Source organism: Diabrotica virgifera, chromosome 4, assembly GCF_917563875.1.
Source record: "Diabrotica virgifera virgifera chromosome 4, PGI_DIABVI_V3a".
NCBI lineage: Eukaryota > Metazoa > Arthropoda > Insecta > Coleoptera > Chrysomelidae > Diabrotica > Diabrotica virgifera.
In genome coordinates this window covers 237,859,792-237,885,255 of record NC_065446.1, presented here as the reverse complement: position 1 = coordinate 237,885,255, position 25,464 = coordinate 237,859,792, and the positions used below count along the sequence as shown (strand labels likewise).

Sequence of the window (25,464 nt, the reverse complement as noted above, 5' to 3'; positions counted from 1 at the left end):
CTATTTTGACAGAATTGACATTTCTCAGACGTGTCATAAATACAGATATTGCTCAACATTTTGGTGGCGGTATTTTTACAGCTCGATTAAGATTAGTTGTTTGTCTAATTTGTATGCAATTTTGGATCAATATTTAGTTAGAAGCTCTCATTTTGGCCAATGCTAATGATAAAGACATCTAGTTTATCATCTTGCATAACATTCTGAAAGATGAACATACACCTATTACATGCTAAAAATAAATATTTTATTTAAATGGCAGGAAGGTTTGAATTCTCTTCCAAATATCGAGCATGAGAAACAATTGATCCTTGAGTGTTCTTAAAATAAAAAAAAATTCCTATTGTACACTTCATGTTTTCCTGAACTAACGTCAAATTTTCTGAATAAGTCAATTGATTTTGACCTAAAACTTATTTTAATAAACACAAATCGTCATCAGATGTAAATCTTTCGTTTGCTACTGTCTGAGGTATTCATTTTAGAAAATTATTACAAATAAACTTGGTTTAAATGAAAGACAAACAACAAACATAACCTTAAAATAAAATAGCGCATCGAATACCGCACAGCGTAACGCTTCCCCTAATAACGGCAGGCACTATTTCCAATAACGCAGCGTAAGCCAAATATCACATCTGCGCATGCTCTACTGTCAAAATACCGCGTGCTGTAATACAGCAAGTGCAAAAGTGACTATGCAATATCTCTCTATTCATATTAGATGACACATGACAGAAGCTCGAAACAAATGACAATCGATGAAAAGCCCTATAGCAGCAAGCAAAATTAGGATAGATTTGCTGATCGCCAACATCCGGAACGGATAGGCACCATAAGAAACAAAAAGAAGCCTACAGGAAGATCTCAGAAAAGAGTGAATTGATGGTTGGGAATAAAGCAGAGCAACAAACAGGGATAAATGGAGAACAGTAAGTCAAGGAGCATGATTGGACAGCTACTCACTTCATACAAATTTTGGAACATATAATAATTAGATATTATATTAATTGAAATTGAGGGGGTTAGAAGTAAAAGGGTTTAAGTGCACTTTTTTAAAATTTTACTCTAAGTACAGATTAGCACACTAAAATGGTATTAGAACTTTGTGGTAAAATGATTTAAGCGTATTTCGCCCTATAGTCGCCATCTATCGCCATTACATTTAGTTCTCTGAAAACAATTGCAGTTTGCTTTGGTAGTAAACAGGTTTAACCATGCGCTTGAACCGTTTTACCACAAAACTATTTTTAGTATTATGTAAAAACAAATAGTAATAAATGGGTTTAAGTGCGCTTGAACCATTTTACCACAAAACTATTTTTAGTATTCTGTAATGTGTAAACCCGTGTTAATACAGGATTATAGCACTTGAACCGTTTTACCAGTAACATTTATCCACACCATGTACCGATTCAAGTACATTTTTTTAATAATTGAAAAAAGGGAAGGATATAGTAAGAGTAATAATATACCGTTATATTTTTATAATTTTATAGTACATTGTACACTAGACATATTTTAGTTTAATGACTCCTAGAATTTATAAAACTCAAACAACTTTGAAGCTGATTATCTTAGAACTATCAAAACTGCACTTAAACCCTTTTACGTCTGGTCCTCTCAATTGCATTTTAGCCCTAGCCTAGACATTCAAGGCATATTGAGCTTCGTAAATAAATAAGTAAGGATTGGATCAGTGGAAATTTGAATGTAGGTATATCTTTACTATGTAGTAGTAGAAGTAGTTCGGTAGTTACTATGCTAGGTATGAGAAATATTTGAATATTTTCATTAGGTATTTGAAAAATCACGTCTAATTTTAACATAACAATGGTCATATGATAATAAATCATATCTATATCACATCTCAGATACTTAAAAAAACACAATTAGCATCTGATGTATTTAGTTTATCTTTCACCAAATATTGCATAATAACGAGTACATTCCTCACGCAAATTTCTTAGATTTTTAACCACAGAATCTAGTAGCGAGTGCGTAACATTTAGACATTTCGTTTTTCTTATTTCTTACTGACAGAAATCAGGTGGCTTAAAAATAGATGTTTTAAAAGATTTTTAGGTTATGGAACTTTAGAATGGAGTTTTGTGATTAGAACTATTGAAAATATTGCAGGATGCAATTAAAAATTTCTAGGAAAGTATTAATACCATGTATTTAGGGTAAGTAATTTTTATTGTATTTCAAACTGTAAGAAATTCTGTTAACTGTAGCAAAAACGAAATATTTTTAGTAACAAAATGTATAGGAATCGTCAATTAATTAACTAACTATTATAATAATCGCATTTTTATATTTTTGAAGTACCACATTAGTAAAATATCAGATTCGCATTATAATAAATCACGTGTTTCTAGATTGGGATTTGTTTGTTTTAAAATTATAGTAAAGCTTTAATTTTGAGAGTATATTTATCTTGATTCGCGGAAATGAAACCGAATAAAAATATTACACAATTCTCACAATCATCTGCATTCCATTCTTTGGTGTATTTTTAATCCAATTCATGTTTATATTCTCAAATCTCAATGATTATTTTCTACTACAAATCTTAAAATTTACTATTTGATCTTTTGCGCATGAGCATGAGTTCAGAATTGGCAGTGTCTATTAGTACAACTCACGTAGGATTCGTTTGATAATCAGCCCTGTGATGGACGACCGAAGTTATCTTTAACGTTTGCGTTAAAGTTAAGATAACTCTAATAACTATGTCCATAACTATTTACGTAAATTCGGTGTGACGTATCCGTCACCGTTATGATTTCAGTTATTTCTTAAACGTTAAAAAAGAAATAACATTTGAGTAACAAAGTTCGAAGTAACAAAGAGCACCTTATGTAGAAATAGTACAAGTTGGAGCGAGAAAGTGAATCATGAGAAGACCTACCCCTCGTCGGCCACCGCCGATGACCGAACAGCAGACAGCTGTTCGGGTTCGGTGGTGTATCAAAAAGTAGATAGAAACAGGGTTGCCAGATTGGTGTATTTTCCCACAATTTCAGGATAATTTGAAAGCGTCCAGGGAAATTTTTCTAAGCAGGAATTGTAGTGCGATTTTTTGGAAGCGGAAAATTATGGAGCATTTTAAGGGGTTAATGTACATAGAACTGTATATTATACTCCCATATAATCGAAGACGATAGGAACTATGAATTATTTCCAGTGCCCTCGTTGATAAGCAGTATAATTTTGGTTTACTGTTATCTTCATTTGACTACTAATTTATTAAAATGCGGCAAAAATTTTAATTTGGGGGATTTGAGCTTCAATTTGAGGGAATTTCAGTTTCTAAGTGGGGGATTTAAAAAATCTCATCTGGCAACTCTACATAGAAAGAACAGTAGGTACTTAAAATCCCTGTGTTGGTAAAATTTCAACTTATATCTATCGATTTGATTTTTGTATAATTTTTAAAATTGTATTGCCCTTCTATTCTTAATTATTAAATTATTAGCTTCTAAATTCACTCGTTTTCTGTCTAAAAACAAGTCAAAAGGTGAACCTAACCTTACACATCCTTACATAACTACAAAGTTATCGCATAACTTGAGGTTTAACGTCGCGTTATCAAGTGACAGTGACATCACCAATTTGACGATTATAACTTAACTACAGGATAACTTTACGTTATATTTAACGTGAGTGATTCATCACAGGGCTGAATGTTTTTGTGAAGATCTGTTGGAAACTGATAAAAGCAGGAATACCTACTTCCTTTTTAAAATTGAGGGGCAACGTTGCGCTGAGTGTGTGAATATTAATTGTATTTTGCTCCTGCATTAAACCCGTTTTTCGCGAAATGCAGAGTAAATCAATTACAGCAAACGCATAAAGTGTGAAGTTAAGTGAGTAATCTTCGCGCTGAACGAAAAATAATAAACTAAATATTGAAATTGTGCTCCAAATTGGCAAAAATCAAAGGTAAGCGTAACACATAAACAAATAAAACGTCATCGATATTACGATATTCGAAGTGGATTCTTGTTTGATTGGAACGCGGTGTTGCCAAGTCGACAGGGAAGTCCTGTAAGTAGGGAGGAGCGAAATAGTATATACTGCTCAATATAATTTTATCAAAAAAAAAGAAAAAAAGTAAAACGCTACACTGAGAAAGGTTAAGTTTCCGCGGAGATAGTCCGAACGAGACCTTTATCGCAGTAAAACGAACCAGTTGTAATGAGCAGAGAAGATAAAAAATACGAAGAGCTATTATTTCGAACAGAAAGTGACGGTACCACGACAGACGAAAACGACAAGAAGAGAAAAGAGGAAGAATTGGAACGGGCTTTTAACAAAAGTCGAAAAATAAGCAGATCTCCCTCCTACAGAAAGGAGAAAATGGAGGAGAATATACAAAAAATTATGGAAATGATGGCAGGAGTAAGTCTAAAAATCGAAGAACAATCAAGAGAACTTAGCGAGATGCGTAGAGAGCAGAAGAATATAGAGATGAAATAAGAGAGCTACGCCAGGAGAATGTAACATTAAGAGAAGAAAACACGAAACTAAAACAGGCAGTTTATCAAATAGAAGAACGGCTTGAAAGTTTAGAAAATCAAAAAAGGCGGAAAAATATAATTATACAGGGATTGAACATAGATACAAATGGGCCAGATATCCTAAAACATGCAATGAAAAATTTTATGCAGACAGAATTAGAAGTAGATGTACAAATAGAGAAGGCTCTGAAGTTAGGAGAAAAAGTTTGTCTGGTTGAGCTTGAAAAGGAAGAAGATAAAAGAAAAATCATGCGAAACAAAACCAAATTGAGAAATCGAGAAGAAGGTCTAGTTTATATCAACGATGACCTATCAAAGAACGACAGAATTGTACAGAAACGTGTCAGACAAAAAGCGCAAGAACTAAGAAAGGAAGGGAGAAAAGTGAAAGTAGGGTATAAGAAAATATATGCCGATCATGAAATATGGCGCTGGGATGGAATGAACCAAACGTTGGTGGTAGAGACCAAAGCAAAAAACTAAGCAATAGCAATGAAAGGAAACAAATGACGACGAAAAATGCAAAGAATAGGATTACGAACTATGGAAATAAAACAAATCAAGACAGCAATAAAAAAGAAAAGCCGAAAAATGACAAGATACAGTTTGCAACAGAGATAAATAAGACGGAAACGACGCAGGCAATGGACAAGGCAATAAGTAAAGATAACAAAAAGAAAACTAAAGTCAACTTGGGTACATGGAATGTAAGAGGCACATACGAAACAGGAAAACTCAAAGAATTAATTAGAGAAATTAAAAGATATTGTTACGTTTTTTTGGAAATATTACGCGAATTGACTTTTAATAATTATTAAATAAATAAAAGACTTACTTGAAATTGTTTAATTTATAACACTTACAATTTAACACTTAATTTTACAACAATATATCTAATTTATTTTACACTTACATACTAACTTATTTAATTCATTTGCAAATATTTATTTATCTACTTTAAAAATACATTTCAACCCGTTCACAAAAACGTAACAATATAATATCGCGTCGAAATTAGTAACTGACTGGCCTGCGAATGAGTTTCGGTTCTTTATATATACTTCGGCAGCGCTCGCTCCGAACGCCGTGGATGGAAATGGTATTGTCTCGTAACCCCGGGAAGCATCGAGAATAATTAGGCCGGGTTGTGAGGCGTCACATTGCCCCCTCCTTAAAAGATGGTTCCTCCTGGAACCTTGTCGGGACTGGAACTGGATGCTGGTATCTGCAACTGGACCCTCTTTTACAACTCCCAGTTGTATAAAAGTGACAGCGGACGGTCTTCTCTCCGCACCAGTAACTATGCGGATTGCAACAGACTAACACCTGGACCTCGGTGTCTTTGAAAATTTCTTCTACCATATTTCGGATAACTCTCCAGTCTAATTGGCTGCATTCTAACTTTGGCATGGCTAACTTTTGCACGTCGGACTCCAACACGTGCTTTCTCAATTGAATTAATGCATCCCATACATCTTGGTAGGTAGGTTGGTGACGGACAGTGTCTTTTGTTACCAGATAGAATAGGTAACGTGATGCATCTTGGAGTTTCAATGCTTTGCCAGGAGCTGGCAGTTGGCATTGAAGTTCTGCAACTCGACCAAACTTCCTTCGGAAGGCGGATGCCAACCCTCATGCGTCTTTGATACTGGCCGGGATGGTATGGGCCAGCGAATAGTCATCGGGAAGTGCGAGAAAATCTCGCTTTTCTTCAGTGGTAACACCATGTCTTGCTTTACCAGTACCTCCATAGGCACCCATGAACTCTTCAAAGGTAAGGTCAGGTATTCCTCGAATTTGGTTGACTTCCACTTCTTCATCTACGTCGTGGTCTCCCTCGTACGGCGCCAACCGGTTATGGTGGACTATCATCGGCTTTCCCCTAGGAATCTTGCTTATTCGGTAGATAACGTCATTGATTTTCTTGACAATGAGGTACGGACCCTCCCAGAACTGCTGCAACTTGGGAGAACAACCTGTTCGCTTCTTTGGATTATAAAGCCAGACTTTGTCGTTCTCCTTAAAACATCCCTTCTCGGCTTGGGTATCGTATCGTTTCTTCATGCGGTCGCTAGCGATCTGAAGGTTAGACCGGACCAACTCATGTATATCGTCCATTCTTCTTCGTAATTCATTCACGTAATCCTCACCAGCAATATCTTCTCCAGGTCGACATCCAAACTCGAGATCACAGGGTAGACGCATCTCACGTCCAAATAGGACTTTTGCTGGTGTTTGGCCAGTTGATTCATTAACAGCAGATCTATAGGCCATTGCGAAGAACGGAAGGTACTGGTCCCAGTCTCGTTGATGATTGGACACCATCTTTGTCAAATACTTGCCGACTGTCCTATTCATACGCTCCACCATTCCATCCGATTGCGGGTGATAGGCCGTGGTCCTTGTCTTCTTCATGCCTAGTTTATCACAGATTCCTTGAAATAGATCGCTCTCAAAGTTCCTTCCTTGGTCACTATGGATCTCCAGAGGTACTCCAAATCGGCTGATGCAGTCTTTGATTAACACATCTGCAATAGTGGCGGCCTTCTGGTCTGGAATTGCGTAGATCTCCACCCACTTCGTGAAGTAATCCATTATCACCAACATGTATTTGCATCCATTGTCACTTTCTGGAAATGGCCCGGCAATATCCAAAGCTATTCTTTCAAACGGACTTCCAACATTGTACTGTCTCATAGGAGCCTTTCTTTTCCGGTAGGGCCCGTTACTTGTAGCACAGGTAGTACATTTCTTACACCAGTCCTTCACATCGTCGGAACTATTCATCCAATAAAATCGTTCCCGAATTCTCTGAAGGGTCTTCTTTACACCAAAATGCCCTCCTGATGGACTGTCGTGTAACTGACGAAGTACTTCGGCTACTCTGCTCTTTGGAATCACCAACTGTGTTCTCCTCACCGAACCATCATCATTTTCTATTACTCGTTTAAGCAAGCTGTCTTCCAAGATAAATGAGTCCCACTGGGCCCAATACGTCTTAACTACTGAGCCTAGGCTTGATATTTCTTGCCAAGATGGTCGACGATTTTCTTCTTTCCATTTTCGAATCTTCTGTAAAACTGGATCTTTTTCTTGTTCTTCCTTGATCTTGGTAGGCTTCCACTCGTCGTTGACCACTGTTGTTCTTAGTACTGCTGCTTCCTTTGACTCTGTTTTGTTGCAATGGGAACATTCTGCTGGACACGGTCTTCTAGATAGAGAATCAGCGTTCCTGTGGCTAACTCCGGCCCGATGCTCGATCTTGAAATCGTATTCCTGAAGTCGTTCAATCCATCTGGCTATCTGACCCTCTGGATTCTTAAACTGCATTAACCATTTAAGGGCGGCATGGTCGGTTCGGATTAGAAACTTCCTTCCGTAGAGGTATTGATAGAAGTGTTCCACTGATTTTACTACTGCTAGAAGTTCTCTTCTCGTGACGCAATAATTTCGTTCAGGTTTTGAAAGCACTTTACTAAAATATCCAAGGACTCGTTCCTGTCCTCCTTGGACCTGCGACAGCACTCCTCCAATTCCCACATTGCTTGCATCCGTATCTAGGATGAACTCTCCTTCTGGCAGTGGATACCCTAATATTGGCGCTGTAATTAAATGCCTCTTCAAAGTTTCAAAGGCCGTTTGGCAGTCTCCATCCCAGCAATAATCTCTTGCTTCCTCTGTAAGTCGTGTTAATGGCTTAGCGATATCTGCAAACTTCTTAATGAACCTCCGGTAGTAAGTACATAGTCCCAGAAAACTTCTCACTTGATGTTTATCAGTTGGTTCAGGCCATTCCTTAATGGAATCGATTTTTCCTTTGTCCACGGCCACTCCTTCTTTGCTGACTATATGGCCTAGATAATTGACTTTACTTTGAAATAGCTGGCATTTCTTGGGGTTTAACATTAACTGGGCAGCTTTAAGTCGATTAAAAACGTCTTCTAAATTCTTCAGGTGGTCTTCAAACGTCTCCCCCAAAACGATTATGTCGTCTAAATATACCAGGCACGTTTTCCAAGATAACCCTCTCAACACATTTTCCATAAGCCTCTCAAATGTCGCAGGAGCATTACAGAGTCCAAACGGCATAACGTTGAATTCCCATAATCCAGATCCTGTCGTGAAGGCCGTCTTCTCCTTGTCTACTGGATCCATTTCTACCTGCCAATATCCAGACTTCAAGTCCAACGTAGAAAACAATTTACTTCCAGCCAATGTGTCCAACGTGTCGTCGATCCGAGGCAGAGGATAACTATCTTTCTTGGTAACATTATTCAACAAACGGTAGTCCACACAGAACCTCGTGGTTCCATCTTTCTTCTTGACCAGGACCACTGGAGAGACCCATGGGCTCGTAGAAGGTTCTATCACCCCGTCTTTCCTCATTTCTTGAACAATCCTTTCAGCTTCCTCTCTCTTCGCCTGTGGTAATCGTCGAGCTGTTTGACGAATTGGCCTAGCGGTACCAGTGTCAATTTTATGTTTGACAACTGTCGTTCTTCCTGTCTTTCCTCCTTTCGGTACGAATATGTCACGATATTGCCGAAGAAATTCCCTTAATTTCCTTTTTTCCATTTGATTTAGAGATTGGCCTGCAACTGCAACCATTTGGTCGAACTTATCGTTGGAATTATCTGATGTTGTCGTCTGACGGATTATGGACGTCACGGGTACACAAGTTCCTACTTTTGTCTCCTTCTTGATGGTCACTGGGTAGTCATTGACATTAATCAATCTCACGGGAATTTCTTTAGCAGAAGTAACCAATTCCTTTCCAATTATGATTCCTCGGCCAACCTCCTCGTCGTGGTTCCATGGCTCCATCATAACAGGTGTTCCTTCTTCCACAATTCCCTGTAGCCGCGCTACGATGATCGTTTCACTCCTCGCAGGCACAACTGTATCTTCTTTAATGGCTGCTAGCACAGTGCTGTCATCATGTGGATGAAGAAATACCTCCTCGTTGCCAACTTTGATTACCCGGTTCTTAAAATCCAACTGAAATCCATGCAAATTCATTACGTCCATTCCTAATATAACATCTTCTTCGATGTCTGCAACTATGACAGTATGGACGAACTTTTCTGCTCCAATCCCTAATTGTATCTGGATTTCTCCGTGGATCTTGGCATTTTCACCGGTGGCAGTCCGCAGTCGCAACCGCGTTGGTAAGAGCTTCTTATGACTGTTTATAACTGACGGTCGTATAATGGTCCTGGTCGCTCCGGTATCCACCAACAATGTATACTTTTTACCATTTATTTCTCCATCTACATATACACTATCTTCACGACATTTCAAAGAAGCTATTAGTATTAGATGGTCTTTAGAGTAGTTCTGAGTCGAGGCTGCCCCCCTAGGGTCTGTGCGTTCTCTTATTTCCTGCTGGTGAGTTTCTTGATTTGCGTTCTTCCTTAAACTCCGTGCGTGCCCATTTTCACCACAATTGCAGCAATTCATGGTCTTCGTTTTCTTCGATGTAAAGCCTTTCACCATATTTACCAGCTGGTCAAGTTTGTCTTCATCCTCTTCTTTCACAGTTCGAACTGCACTGTACTCACCAGAGGCCTGCGTAGCTGATTCGAACTCGAGGGCCGCGGACAATACATCGACCCGCGTCTTGTGACGAGCTAATCGCAGTGTTCTCTGCATTTCAAAATCACGAAGACCATCGGTAAATATTTGAACAGCTAACATTTCCATCATGTCTTCGGGAGCTGTTGGATAAGCAAATCGCACTAGCCTGGCAATATCTAGCTCATATTCTTGAAGAGCTTCATCTTTCTTTTGTCGTCGATTTTTAAGCCGCGCCTGATAGACATACTCCAAATGTTCCTGCCCATAGCGCATGTTTAGTCTCTTCATAAGTTGTTCATAATCATTAGTTTCCTCTACTGCTACGGTCTCAAGTACATCTAAAGCCTCTCCTCGAAGAGCAATAACCAGGTTTACAGCTTTGTCTTTTTCAGACCATCCGTTCGCTCTTGCACCTGCTTCGAACTGTTTCACATAACTGTTCCAGGAAGACTTTCCGTCGAAAGTTGGAATTTTGACTCGAGCAGAACTTACACTGCCTTCAGTTATCGGCCGTGGCTCCGATTTGTATTTGGGCCTATCCTCTTCTATCTTCTTTTCCATCTCCTTGATCTTTACTTCAGAAGCAGAGACTTGGTTTTGTAGCAACGATACTAGTCCATAGAGTTTGGTCACACAGCAGGAAACTTTCGAAATTAATGAAACCAAAGCAGCATGCTTGTCCTCGAATAAATAGGCTTCTGGATCATGACCATCTTCTTTTAGGGCGTCCTTCAGACGTTTGACTAAATCAGCCTTTTTGTCAGTAGAGTTCAGGTCCCTTTCTTCCAATTCAAGCCCCAGATCTGCAGTTGTTAGCTTACACAAGGAAGACATGATCACACACTTTATTTATTACGATTTATATTTTATTTATTTTTAAAAGATTCAACACTATATTTAAGTCGAAAATTTATGTTGATTATATCCACTTCTGATCACCAGTTTGTTACGTTTTTTTGGAAATATTACGCGAATTGACTTTTAATAATTATTAAATAAATAAAAGACTTACTTGAAATTGTTTAATTTATAACACTTACAATTTAACACTTAATTTTACAACAATATATCTAATTTATTTTACACTTACATACTAACTTATTTAATTCATTTGCAAATATTTATTTATCTACTTTAAAAATACATTTCAACCCGTTCACAAAAACGTAACAATATAATATCGCGTCGAAATTAGTAACTGACTGGCCTGCGAATGAGTTTCGGTTCTTTATATATACTTCGGCAGCGCTCGCTCCGAACGCCGTGGATGGAAATGGTATTGTCTCGTAACCCCGGGAAGCATCGAGAATAATTAGGCCGGGTTGTGAGGCGTCACAATATAATGTAGAAATAACAGCTTTACAAGAGACAAAACAATTGGAAACAGAAATAGTAGAAATAGAAGACGTGGTATTTTTTAAAAGCGGGGGAGAAACCAGAAGGTTAGGAACAGGTTTTATAATACAGCGAAAATGGAAGGAAAGAGTAATGGCATTCCAACCAATATCAGATAGACTATGCACAATAAGATTAAAAGGGGACAAACGAAACATAAGTATAATAAATGTACACGCACCGATTGAAGATGCCACAGAAGAAGAAAAAGATGAATTCTACGAGCAATTGGAAAGAGAATATGATAAATTACCAGTGTTTGACATCAAAATAATAATGGGAGACTGCAACGCCAAAGTAGGAAGAGAGAATATATACGAACACATAATAGGGAAATATAGTAAGCATGAGGTGTCGAACGATAATGGCCAAAGAATAATAGGCTTTGCAACAGAAAGGCAAATGGTGATACGAAGCACACAATTACGCCGAAAAGATATATATAAAGGAACGTGGATTTCCCCTGATAAGAAGACAGTAAATCAGATAGACCATATTTTAATAGAGAAGAAGCATGCAAACAATGTAATAAATGTAAAGAGCATGAGAGGAGCGGACTGTAACTCTGACCACTACCTGGTGAGAGCAGAATATAAAATCGAGCATAACAAAGCGAAACAATAAAACAACAGAAAAAATTGGAAAACAATTTAACATAGGACTACTAAAAGATAACAACACACAGAAGAAGTATGAACAGGGAATAACCAACAGACTAATCAGGGCACAAGAAACGTCAAGCCCAGACAAACAATGGCAAAATATCAAAGAAGCAATCTTGGACACAAGTAAAGCAATCCTAGCGAAAACCAAAAGAAAACACAAAATAAAAGATTGGTATGATGAAGAATGTCAAGAAGTAGCAGAAGCAATAAGAAAAGTAAGACTCAAAAATCTCACAAATGACGAAGAAAGCACTAGAGAAGAATACAGAGAATTGAGAAAAATCATGAAAAGAAAATGTAGAAGCAAAAAGAGAAAATACAACGAGAACAAACTGAAAGAAATAGAAGAAAAATTTCAAAAAAAAGAAATAAGATCATTCTACCAGGAAGCAAAAAAAATGGAAAGAGGATATCAAAAAAACAACCCATATATGAGAGATGATAAAGGGATGTTGCTAAATGAGCCTGAAAAAATAATGGAAAACTGGCAAAACTATTTCACAGAACTGCTAAATAAGAGCGAAGTACAAAAGGAAACAAACCATGAAATTGAAGATGATCAGATAGCAATAGAAATACCCACAGAACAAGAAATAAAGAACGAAATAAAGAGCTTGAAAAATAACAAAAGCCCAGGAATAACAGAAATATCGGCCGAAATGATAAAATCAGGAGGGAAAAGACTACAGAAAGAGATATATGACCTGATAAAAAGAATATGGGAAGTAGAAAAAATGCCAGAGGAGTGGACCATAGCAAGAATATGCCCTATACATAAAAAAGGTGATAGAATGCTATGCGAAAACTACAGAGGCATCGCACTATTAGAAATAGTTTACAAAATCTTGGCACAAAGTATAAGAAAAAGGCTAAGTCATTATTCGGAAAAAATACTGGGGGAATACCAGGCAGGTTTTAGAAACAACAGATCAACGACTGACCAAATATTTGCCTTAAAAGAAATACAGACTACCTGTTACGAACATAAAACAGTACTATATGCTTTGTTCATAGACTTTAAGCAGGCTTACGACACAGTAAATAGACAGCAGATGTACGAACTGATGAAAGAATTGGGGATACCAAGTAAAATTGTCAGGATGATAAAGATGACGATGGAAAACACAACAAACGAAATAGCTTGGAAAGGGTATACATCCAAAAAGTTTGAAACCAAGGAAGGATTACGACAAGGAGACCCACTATCAACAATGGCATTCAATCTAACATTGGAAGGAATAATCAGGAAAAGCAGAATAAACATGCAAGAAACGATATTTAAAAACGGCCACCAATGCATAGCATTTGCAGATGATCTGACGCTATTAGCAACAAGCAAAAAAGAACTACAAAAGTTGATGAAAAACATAATAACAGAAGCCAAAAAATTCGGACTTAAAATAAATGAAGAAAAGACAAAATATATGATAATGGGAGAGATCCAAAAAGAAAAAGAGAATAACATCATAGTACAAATAGATGGAGAAAAAACATACTCGTTTAATAGAGCCAAAGAAATTATTTACCTGGGAGCCAAAATAGATGAAAATGGTCATGAAGAAGGGGAGATAAAGGCAAGAATAGCTAAAGGAAATAAAAAATATGGAGCATTACGCACATTATTGAAATCCAAATACGTATCAAGAAAAACAAAAATAAGAATTTATAAGACTGTTATCAAACCTACAGTAACATACGCAAGCGAAACATGGGTGCTCAAAAAGTCAGAAACAGACCTGTTAGAAAGATGGGAGAGAAAAATGCAAAGAGCAATATATGGAGGTGTAAAAATAGAAGGTCAGTGGAGAAGAAGAACCAATAAAGAATTGGAAGAACTATATCAAGAGCCAACGATTACGACGACGATCAAAGCACAGAGAATACGATACTTGGGGCACATAGAGAGAATGGGAAGTAAACGAATGCCAAAAATGGTACTTTCACGAAGACCAATACAAAAGAGGAGGAAAGGCAGGCCAAGGAAAAGATGGAAGGACAGTGTATATGAAGACTTGAAGAAAAGTAACATTGAGAGGTGGAAAGAACTAGCATTGGACAGAAGGAGATGGAGAGAGGTTGTGAAGGAGTGTATAAAAAGACTGAAGTGTATTTAAATAAAATTTATAAGTTATGTAAGTTATATTAAGTTATTTACTATATTATTTATGTAATCAGAAATGTAAACATTTTAGCCCTAGGCCTACAAGGCCTGTTGCGCTTAATAAATAAATAAATATTTTAAAATTAATTTTTATAAAATTTATTATTCTTATCGAAGCACTTCATGGTGACATCTAGGTATAACAATCTATCAGTGGCGGATCTAGACATTTGCCTTGGGGCAACTTACCTTGGGGGAGGGTGGACCTTCAATCAAACACCAACCAAAACCCAGATAGCACAAGTACGTTTTATAGACATCCAATGGACGTACATCTGTGTACATTGGAACGTCCAATGGACGTCCTGCTAAGGTACAATGGACATCCGATGGACGTCCAACGAACGTCCAGAGTTCACAAAATTGGACGTCCATAGAACGTCCGCTACAAACATACAGTGTACGTTGTTGAAGCTGATGTACATTCAATGTACGTTTTATGGACATTTTTGTAGGGCACTTTTCAGAAAGCAAAAAGCAATGTACATCTGATGTACATTCAATGTACGTTTTATGGACATTTTTGTAGGGCACTTTTCAGAAAGCAATCTAGTGTCCATAATTTTTTGAATACATACATAGCAAAAGGCCTTTAGGTATAGGAAATAGTTCCTATAATACTAAACTTATACTTTAAAATATTACACAAAATACCTTTTTTATTTCTCTTTATTATAACTTTATTATGTATACTGTATTATAGGAACTTCATTAATGCACGACTGCACTTGCACGATAAACAGCAAACACAAAGATATCACAGGATGTATTATATTGTATGTAATAACTTAATAAAGACAAAATTCAGATAATGGCGCCCTATGAAGCATGCACATAAAGTGGTTTATTTCTGTTCTGTTCCTTCCAACCAAACATTATTTCTTAGAACTTAGAGTCAGTACGGTTGTATATTGCAAGCGGGTTTGCCATTCTGTGAATTATCATAAATAAATCCTCCTTCAGTATTCCACAACGATTAACAGCGATAATCTCCTAAAAGTACCTGCCTAATACTACCTTTTACGACTGATAGCGTGAAGAGCGACAACGTTGTCAAGAAGATTCTCATTTAGTTTGGCGGGAAATTTAACAGTTACAAAATGCACGTTTAAGATTTAAATTGGTAGTGTCTAATTATTGTAAGTTCTATGATTACCGATGCGCGATGTAGCTCCGTTATTCTGAAAAAGTTTACCATCGTTTTATCATCATCTAATATTATATAGGTTTAATTAAAATAATTTTAGTGGTTCAGTGTTTTAATTCGATGATGAAAAAATATGTGACTACATTTATTAGAAACTTCTTGTATTCTACTAATAATATTGCTTTGATTAAAACAAGAAGCTATATATAATTACTCATAATAATAGTCGCGTTTTGTGTAAAATCTCCATGGACCACAAATGGATATCCAATGTACATTGAAATCAAACGTCCAATGGACGTCGCGTAATGGACGTACATAGTACGTCCAGTTTTGGTCCATGGACGTTTGGACTTTAAATGTACGTTATATGGACGTCCATCGGACGTTGTGTGCTATATGGGAAGACTACTAGATAAACCCTACATACATAAAAGACACACATACGCTACATAAAAGACATAAATTAATAATAACTTATATGCATTAAGTTCCTTTAATTTTTCTAACTAACAGGTTTATTGTAATAGGATATTTAGCGCCAAACCTTCCTGGTTCCCATAGCATTTCTAAAACCAAATTGGGTAGCTTCGAGATCTTCGCATTTTCGAATTGTATTATGTATATATATATATTGTAATTTGACATAATTATTTTTGCATTTAAGAATAGTTAAGAAATAAAGAGTCATGGATTTCGTGATCGGGGGTTTGGCTGCAAGCGGGGCAGCTATATTCAGCAACCCCTTCGATGTGGTCAAGACACGTATGCAATTGCAAGGAGAACTACAAGCGAGAGGGAAACACCAAGTTTTTTACAAAAACGTCTTCCACGCTGGTTGGGTCATAGCGAAAAATGAAGGCATTCGAGGGCTTCAGAAAGGACTCGGAACTGCTATACTCATGCATTCTGTCAGAAACAGTACCAGACTAGGTAAGTGAATATTTTATTAAAATATTTGATGAAGTTTTTCTAAAATACAACTAACTTACCTTCATTGTCTCGAACACCAACAACTGTAAATTTGCAGGTCTCTCTCATCTTTGTGCATTGTAATAGATGGTAACTATTCTGAGCCGCGTCACAGTAGCAGGTATCGTCCTCCTGGTATCCCCATTTTTTCAGGTTACTATCACAACGTGAAACACAGGTTCTTAGTCTGTTTAGCTCTATCCATGTCGGATATGTCAAATTGTGTCCAGCAGCCATTTCCTTTGAGGGGGCGTTTCGGTGATGGATCTTGATTTTTTTAGGAAGCTTTTCCGAGATCTTAGTCTTCTTGGCTGAGTCTGGTGATCATAAAAAGAGAGTCTGGTGATCATACAAAGTGTGTCTTCGATCCGTCTCGTGCTTCTTTGGTTCTACCACTGACGTGACCTCTTTGATAGGTGTCGCCTTCAGGCAACACGATATTATATGAACCGTTTCATTTGATTTTTTTTATTATAGGTTATTTACTACATGCAATCAATAAATAAAAATTATAAGCATGTTTTTGTTTGTTCAAAGGGGTGTATGTATAAATTTGGATTTGTTATCCAGTGATAACAAAGACTCCACTAGTATCTTAAATTATTGAAATGTGCCCTGTAAGGGTAAATACTTCACTGCACTTCACTTCACTTCACTGCTACTTAGAACCTATATGGTAGCTCCAATGGTTTGTGCCTCTTCAGTCTCCGAGTCGTCTGTTCACTATTATCTAGCATGTTTAGTGCAAGATTGTTTGGGTGGTTTTCCAATTTTACCAAATATCTGCTGCTATATTCACTTACTATCTCCTTAACTTTGGCTACTTGGAGATCGTCTCGGATTTCCCTGTTTGGAATAAACCAAAGACCAAGGTGCATTTGTTATGGTCCGTAGTACCTTCGACTGGAAGCGTTCCAATATCTCTATGTTTTTGCAGCCGTACCCCATAGTTGTACACCATATGTCCATATTGGTTTTAAGGCTACTTTATAAACCAATAATTTGTTTTTAAGCTAAATTTTGACTGTCTTCCCAATAGCCAATAGTATTTGCTGAGTTTCAAGCCGGGTTGTTTTCTTTTGTTGTTGTTCTAGTTTGTTGAAAAATGTGTTTTCTCCAGGTCAGTCATTTTTCCAAGTGCATCCCTAAATACTTGACGCTGTCATATTGAGACAGATCTTGTCCATTTAGTGTAACAGGTGGCACTGTAGCTCTGCATTTGGTAAATGTAACCTGCACTGATGTTACTTCATTGTCTTTGATTCTCCAGTTTCTTGTCCAATCCTGAATTTTCACTAGATGTTGTTGGAGAATTCTTGCGGCTATGACTGGGTATTTGTGTTTAACCATTATCGCTTTATCGTCTGCAAAGGAAGCAGCGATTGTTTGGTTGCTTACTGGTAGATCAGCTGTGTACACAAGATAGAGAAGTGGACCAAGAAACACTGCCCTGTGGCACCCCTGCCTTTATCAATGTGATTTCTGATGTCTGTCCGTACCTTACAGTAAAATATCTTTCTTTTAGGTGGGATTCCATAATAATGTACAGTGTGTGAGGGAGTGATTTTTTTAATTTAAACAGTAGTCCATCATGCCAAACCTTATCAAAGGCTTGACTCACATCTAAGAAAGCAGTCGTGCAGTAACTTTTTTGCTCAAATGCTTTATTTATTTCATCCACTACTCTGTGTATCTGTTCAATTGTGCTATGATCCTTTCTGAATCCGAATTGGTGTTCAGGAATCAGGTGGTTTTCTTCTATTATGAGAGTCAGTCGGGTTATCAGTAGCTTTCCTAGGAGTTTACCAAGGACTGGCAGCAGGCTGATTGGTCTGTATGAAGTTACTTCATTTATAGGTTTTCCAGGTTTCGGAATAAGTATAGGCTTGGCAACTTTCCACTGGGCAGGGAAGTGTCCTAATCGTAGCACTGCGTTGAATGTTGTTGTTACTAGCACGATCCCTTTTCTTGTGAGTTCTTTAATAAGACGGCCTTTGATCAGATCAAACCCTGGAGCCTCATCTGAATTTAAGTTTCTTTTGATTGTCTTATGTACCTCTTTGACTTTGAAAAGTTTTGGAGTCTGGGACATTTGGTGTGGAGCTTCAAGAGTTTCTTTGATCTTAGCTTCTATGTCAGGCGTGTTTTGCGATGGAGGAGGTTGAAAGGCTTCCTCCAGATATTCTCGGAAGGTATTTGCTTTTTCGTCATCAGTGCGTGCCCATGTTCGGTCTCTTTTACGAATTGGTGGAATTTGCTCATTTTCAAGTTCTTCTTAACCGCTTTCCATAACGAATAGTCTGTATCTTCTGTACTTGTCAGATTTTCTAAGTATTCGTTAAATGATGCATTCTTTATATTGTTTATAAGTTCTTTCTCTAGAAGCTTTGTCATAGTTTCTCCTGTTTGTCGGGGGTCTATTACGCTGCCAAATCCTTCGGAGTTTTCTTTTTTCAGCTATTTTATTTTTTATTATTACTGGGCAGTGTTGATTTTTTTTTGTGATTTGATAAGCTAAGGCAGAAGTGCGTAGAGTGTTTGTTTGTGCTCCCATTTTGTATTAGTTTGTGACTGATATTATTTCTGGCGCTTATTTTTTCTTGACATCTGGACAGTTGTATCGATAAGACAGAGTTCTATCTACACGTACGCCGAGGTATTTTGGCGTCTCGTTGTGTTCCAGCATCTGATCACGCCATTCCTGAGTTTTTGTGGGATTCGGTTTCAGATTATTTTTATCATAAGTCTCCTAATAGTATAGAATTTATTGTTAGTTTTACTTTGACTTTATTGTCATGATGGATTATATCATCAGCGTAAATAAATTTTTTTTGTTGATTTATGGGTTGGTGGTTGGTGTATATGTTGTATAGAATCGGTACGAGGACACTTCCTTGTGGGAATCCATTTTTTGTCACTTCACCGATTATTCTTGAACTGGAGCGTTACATAGAAACGTCTATTTTGAAGGAGACGTTTCACTAACCTTGTGAGTCGAAATCCTTTGTGGTTTCGTAGAGTTTTACCAGCAGCCGTTGATGGTCAACTGTGTCGTAGGCGGTAATTAGGTTAGCTTATTTTCTTAGGCTGTTGTTTTCTTTCCGTTCAAAACCATCTTCAATATGTTGGGTGAGATTAAGTATTTGACTGCAGCAACACTTTCAGGGTCTGAATCCTGCTTTCAGGAGCGTCTGCTATTTTGTTTTATGTCCAGACTCGGGACCAGCTTGCATCGCCTATCCGTTCTATTGGCGGTCATAGCATGTAGCACTTCCTCCCCAGCCTCTATTGTTGCTTCCGAAAAAGGGTCGTCTTCATATAACTACTCACATCTTTTAAGTCTTTTAAGTCTTTTCTTCAAAAATTCATCTAGACAAATATCTCATCATCAAGCGTTACAGCTCTTCGTGAGTCTTTACCGCGTTTAGTATTTCCTTCCATGTTTGTCGATCCTGTGCCACTATTTCCCATTGTCCTACTCTCATTTTCTGCTGGTTCTCTCCGATTACATATTTCCACCGTGTTCTAGGCCGTTCTACAGACCTCATCTGGACTTTTCCAAAACACCAGACAAATATCTGGTGATATCTAAATAGAGAAGTTGTAGTGATCTACTAAATTAATCTTATTCTCTTGACTCCAGGTATCTATCAATGGCTACATAAGAAGGAATACTTGACTAACGAACACGGCAAAACTATTTTTCACCGCAGTGCCTTAGCCAGCGCCTTTTCCGGAGCAGCTGGAGCATTTTTGGGTAGTCCTCTCTTCCTAGTTAAGACGCAACTTCAAGCACAGGCTGCTGATAATATATCGGTAGGCACACAGCACGGTCACAAGGGAGCCTTTGCAGCGTTTAGAACTATTTATCATCAAGATGGGGTAAGTTTTATTTACTTATTTAGACTGATTAAAAACCGTGTATGCCTAGGGGTCAAACACAAGTAAATCATTACATCTGTGTTCTTTGAGTATCGTGCCTAAATTTTACGTGACGGTAGCTTAGATGACAATAGGGAACTTGCATAAAATTTTAAATTCGAAAAAAATGTCATAAATCACAAGAGAACATAATTTAGAACCTGTATCAAAGATAAAAAAGTTTTTGTTTGTCTTTCGTTTGGCCCCTAAAGACGACTAAAAGTTCAACTACCCCAAAACGCGTCATGACGTCACACCGTTGTTTGTTTACATTCTACACCAATTGTATATATAATTTTAAATTAGACATTATAAACGTCAGTAAAAAATACAGTTATGTGACGTTAAAAGTGTTTTTGATCGTTTGAACTATTCATAGAAAATTTGTACTTTTACAAAATGGTTTTATTTTCAATAGTAAACCTTCTTTCCTTTCCTTCAAAAACTGTATCAAACTCCATTCTCAACAAACTGGTATATATTATTACAACGACATACGATAAATGTCATTAGAATATAAATATTTTTCCTTTATTCTCCGACGACGGCCAAATACCCAAGTAGGTGGAGGCCAATAAACTAAAGAGGGAGAAGAAGAATAATATAACGCTGTGTCTAGGTACACGCTAACGTGTACGGAAATTAAAAAATTAGAGTGTCAGAGTGTTGGAATTTGTTTAATCGCATTGTGTTTACACTTTCATTTTAATATTGATTAGTAAAGAGATTTCTTATTTTTTATTTGTTTAGTGTTTGTTTTTAAATTAACTTGCAGTGTGGACAATTATTTAGTTGTTTTAATGAGTTTAACAACATTTTAAAACAGTATGAAAAAGTTAAGAGACTATAAATTAATATATATTTTTTTAGTTATAAGTGAAATAGTATTACCGTCTAAAATTAAAATAAAAGGAAGACCGAAAGCTTTCATAATAATAATTAACTTGTTCTGAAGCTATTCCCTTATGGCATTTTTGTAATCAACTATTCTAAATGGGAACTAAGCCACAATTTAACTAAAAAAATGATTTTATTAACGTTTCGGTGTCTAAATCGGACGTCGCTGTCAAAATACAAAATATTAATAAATTAAACAAAAATGTTGTTGCTTAGTAAAAAATTTTTTCTAATAATTTATTTAATCTGACTTATTTTTTGTATTTTGACAATGACATCCGATTTGGACGTCGAAACGGTAATAAAATCATTTTTTAGTTAAATTGTGGCTTATTTCCCATTTAGAATAGTTGATTATAATAATTAACTTTTACTTATTATAATAATTAACTTTTAACAATATTTTGTACGTGTCATGTCAACTAAATACATATACTTATTTTGTTAACCTAAATAATATATACTTTTATATATACATTGATTTATTACAATTAAGTTTGAAACATCTGAATAGTTCTGCTTCCCTTCGCTTAACAAATATTTTTCTATCAAACAAACACTAAACATATCAAAATAGCTTGTACCAAAATATACAGTCACTGCGCACGCTAAATAATGACGTCACTGGCTTGATAAAGTCTAATTCGCGTGTACCTAACTTTTTTATTTGCGTACACGTTAGCGTGTACCTAGACACAGCGAAATATAACCATAATAATAACTAATGTAAAACTATGTGACGTCAAGGGTCGTTTGAACTATTTTATACCGCAGAAGACTTTAAATATGTATTTCTAAGTTTTTGAAGCGTGAAATTTTGGGAAATCTCATTTTTAAACAAAACTGAACATTATTATGCAATAAAAAAAATGTGCAAGTTCCCTATTTGCCGATATTGTTCTCGATCTTGCTCGGCACGTAACAATTCATCTGCTGATAATCAGAAGCTTGACGAAGGTTTCGGAGGCTATGAATATTTCTTCCTACCAATTCCACTTTTTCCCTAGATTTTTCCGTTGAGTATTAACTGCAGTATCCAGTGCATTGAGGTTGAACTAAATATAAGACCAAATACTCACCATGCCGAGATAGTATCATGAGGTTTTTTCCTGGGTTTTTCTCATGATTTACTATGGGATCACTAACAGGAAAATTTTACTGACATCATTGCATGCGGTTGTCTTTTTAAAAACAAACCACATGTTACGATTTTTCTGACGAGTATTCGTAAGTTAGAATTGATTTCATGTAATCTAATGAACTGTCTTCCAATAAAGTCGTCCCAGGAATGCAGCTCAAAGATATTGACATAATTTTAAGTTCATCTACTTTAAAATGTAGATTATGTAGATAACCTTATCCTGCAGATGAATTATCAACATGAATGAGTCAGATAAAATTAAATTATTAGAATTGTTTTATCAAATAACAAAAACAAAATTTGCTTTATTTATTTGTTTTGTATTTTGAGAACGATTTTTGAAGTGGAAATCTAAACGTCAAAATAAACTTATTTTAAAGTAAAATTGTGACTTATTCCCAATTAAAATATTAAATAATAATTGATCTTTTCATCACTTGTTCTTTTAGATATCTGGATTGTGGAGAGGTGGCAATGCAGTGGTCCTAAGAGCAGTTGTAGGCTCCTCAGCGCAACTAACTTCCTTTGCTATAACCAAAGATATGTTAAGAGATTATGAAGTATTTGTCAGGTATCCCATAGTGACTTCGTTCGTTGCCAGTATTATAGGAGGGGTGTTCCAGTGTATATTGATGAATCCATTCGATTTGGTCTCCGTGCGACTTTATAATCAAGGTAATATCAACGTTATTATTTTATATAAATGCAAGGGTGATAATTTAAAAACTTCCCACCATTAATAGCGGCGTTTCCGCAAATAATATAAAAAATCAAAAAGACCGATCAAATTATTTGAAGCGAAACTTCTATACTGGCGTTTTATTAATTATTTTTCGCTACAATAAAATGCTGAGGCGATCGTCACGAAATAGTTGGAAGAGTACATTTACTCGATGGGGGGAGTGCGTTATACAACAAACTTTTCAATTTTATTAAAATCTATAACAAGGATATTAACTAACAGCTGTTTCTGTACTTTCGAATATACAAAAAGTTATTAAAATAAATAATAAAAAACAACAAAAAATATAAAGTACAAAAGCACTATTTATAGATCTCTTACGCCGGAAAGCAAAATTTGGTAACAACTTTAAATCTGAGTTTTCTACAATTTGCAAGGCAAACAGGGGAATCTGCAATTGCATTTCACAACCTCTCAAATTCAGTACACAAAACTGCCACTAACAGCGCTGACGAAAACTGCCAAATCCCCTCTACTCATCGGCTCACAGCGAATAGGGTGGCCGGAAAGTCCCTTTACACTAAAAATAATAATGTTTCAACACCGCGCCAATGTTTGTTGGTGTTCCGGCGCAAGCGCAATGCGCATCTGTCTGGTCACGCAGACAGACAACAATAGTTGGGATTAAAACGTTATGACGGACACAAGTGAGTATACAATTGAAGAGCGTTTGGTCGCTGCAGTATGGATACACGAACGCAGTGTCATAACAATAAAACAATGACCGACAGTATGTATGATTTTGTTGTTCGTTTTGAAAAACCATCACCATCCACACCAACTTTGCTATAATAGGAGAAGAAGGCTTTTTCATTGGGAACCGTTCTCGATGCACCAAGAAGTGGAAGATCAAACACTCGAAAACATGTGCTGGTATTGAGGATTCCATTGAACCTTCACCGATGAAGTATATGCGGAAACACTCAGCAGAGTTTGATATTGCGTGGTTAACAATGCAAGATCACATGCGAAAGGATTAACAAGTGAATACCTAATTTATTTTTAACAAGATGGCGCCTCATCCTATTTTGCTCTCGCTGTTCGCAATCGCCAAAAAGTCCAGATTTGACGCCGGACAATGTACTGTGGGGTTTCATTAAAGAGCAATTAGAAAACGCAGATATACTTCAAATGAGGACTTGCGAAACGGAGTTCGCCAAGCTTCTACGTCATTAACTCCGGACATGCTGATACGGATGAGCATAGGAACATGCGTCGTATCAAGTTGTGTTGCGACAATGGATGTATGCACACCGATATTTTAGATAAATAAATAAGTAACAAATAACATACAAAGAAAATTGTGTTATGTATTATTTTTTACCTCTGTAGTTGGTGCCGTGCTAAGTGTAGCCAAAAAACACATACCAAGAGGCTATCGCAAAGAATATATCCCTGGCTGGTCAGAAAATAGCGAGAAATTATATCAGAGCTTTCTTGAAACTAGCGACCAAGAAATAGCGGATGAACTACTTTACAGCCTAGACGCCGCTAGAAGCCAAAAGTGGACCGAAACAGTAGAAAGCCTAAACTTCCAGAAATCAAGCAGACAGGCATGATCATTATTAAGAAAATTAGGGAGTGGTGTCCATACGAAACGTCGAGAGGCAGCTGTAAAGCCAGATGCCGTTGCATCACATATAGTAAAAACATCCAGGGCACCAAAGGACAAAGCACACACCATCTACGTAAAGAGAGAACTTAAAACTTTAAAACATGTAGCTACAGAAACGGAGCATTCCCTCCCCTTCACCAGTGAAGACATATCAGAGGCTCTTAAAGACGTTAAGCCAGCAAAAGCACCAGGATTTGATAATATTCACCCTGAATTCCTAATAAATTGTGGCAAGTATACAAAAGTTTGGCTGGCTCGATTTTTCAGACATCATGGAAACTGGAAATATTCCACAAGAATTAAAGCGCTCTAAGATAATAGCCATACTAAAGCCAGGCAAACCCGCCGACAACCTAAAAAAACTACAGACCAATTGCGCTTCTCTCTGCCATCTACAAACTATTAGAGAGGCTTATATACAGAGTGGGCCAAATAAAAGTATCCACCTCGATTTTTGGCAGTATTTATTAGATTTTAAGAAAATGCCGAAACATGTCGATTTTTGATCTAAGGGGGACACATTTTTACGGCACGTACATCTGTCATGTGTCAACCCCCTCCCTTCCACATCCCCCACCCTTTATTTTTAAATAGGGAATAGGGGTCGTGTGCTAGCTCATTTGAAAGGTTATTCAATTCTCTATTCAGTAATATTAACATTGGCATAATTATTTGTACAGGGTGTCCAAGAAAAATTATTTTAAA

At 36.8% G+C, this 25,464-nt stretch overlaps 1 protein-coding gene across 5 annotated transcripts in view; it reads left to right on the top strand.

The window, feature by feature from the left end:
* The first annotated feature begins 1,656 nt into the window (after positions 1-1,656).
* LOC126883350 (solute carrier family 25 member 35-like) overlaps positions 1,657-25,464 on the top strand; it is a 30,777-nt gene continuing 6,969 nt past the window's right edge. Inside the window, exons 1-5 of one of the 5 annotated variants that reach the window (XM_050648804.1) lie at positions 1,657-1,713; positions 2,086-2,186; positions 16,139-16,404; positions 20,087-20,325; positions 22,852-23,077. In XM_050648804.1, coding sequence (XP_050504761.1) covers positions 16,161-16,404; positions 20,087-20,325; positions 22,852-23,077 — 709 coding nt within the window. In that variant the 5' untranslated portion in view covers positions 1,657-1,713; positions 2,086-2,186; positions 16,139-16,160. Of the gene's footprint in view, positions 1,714-1,752; positions 1,769-1,906; positions 2,187-16,138; positions 16,405-20,086; positions 20,326-22,851; positions 23,078-25,464 lie in introns of those variants that run through there. The other 4 variants (XM_050648806.1, XM_050648807.1, XM_050648803.1 and 1 more) reach the window with 4 other exon arrangements.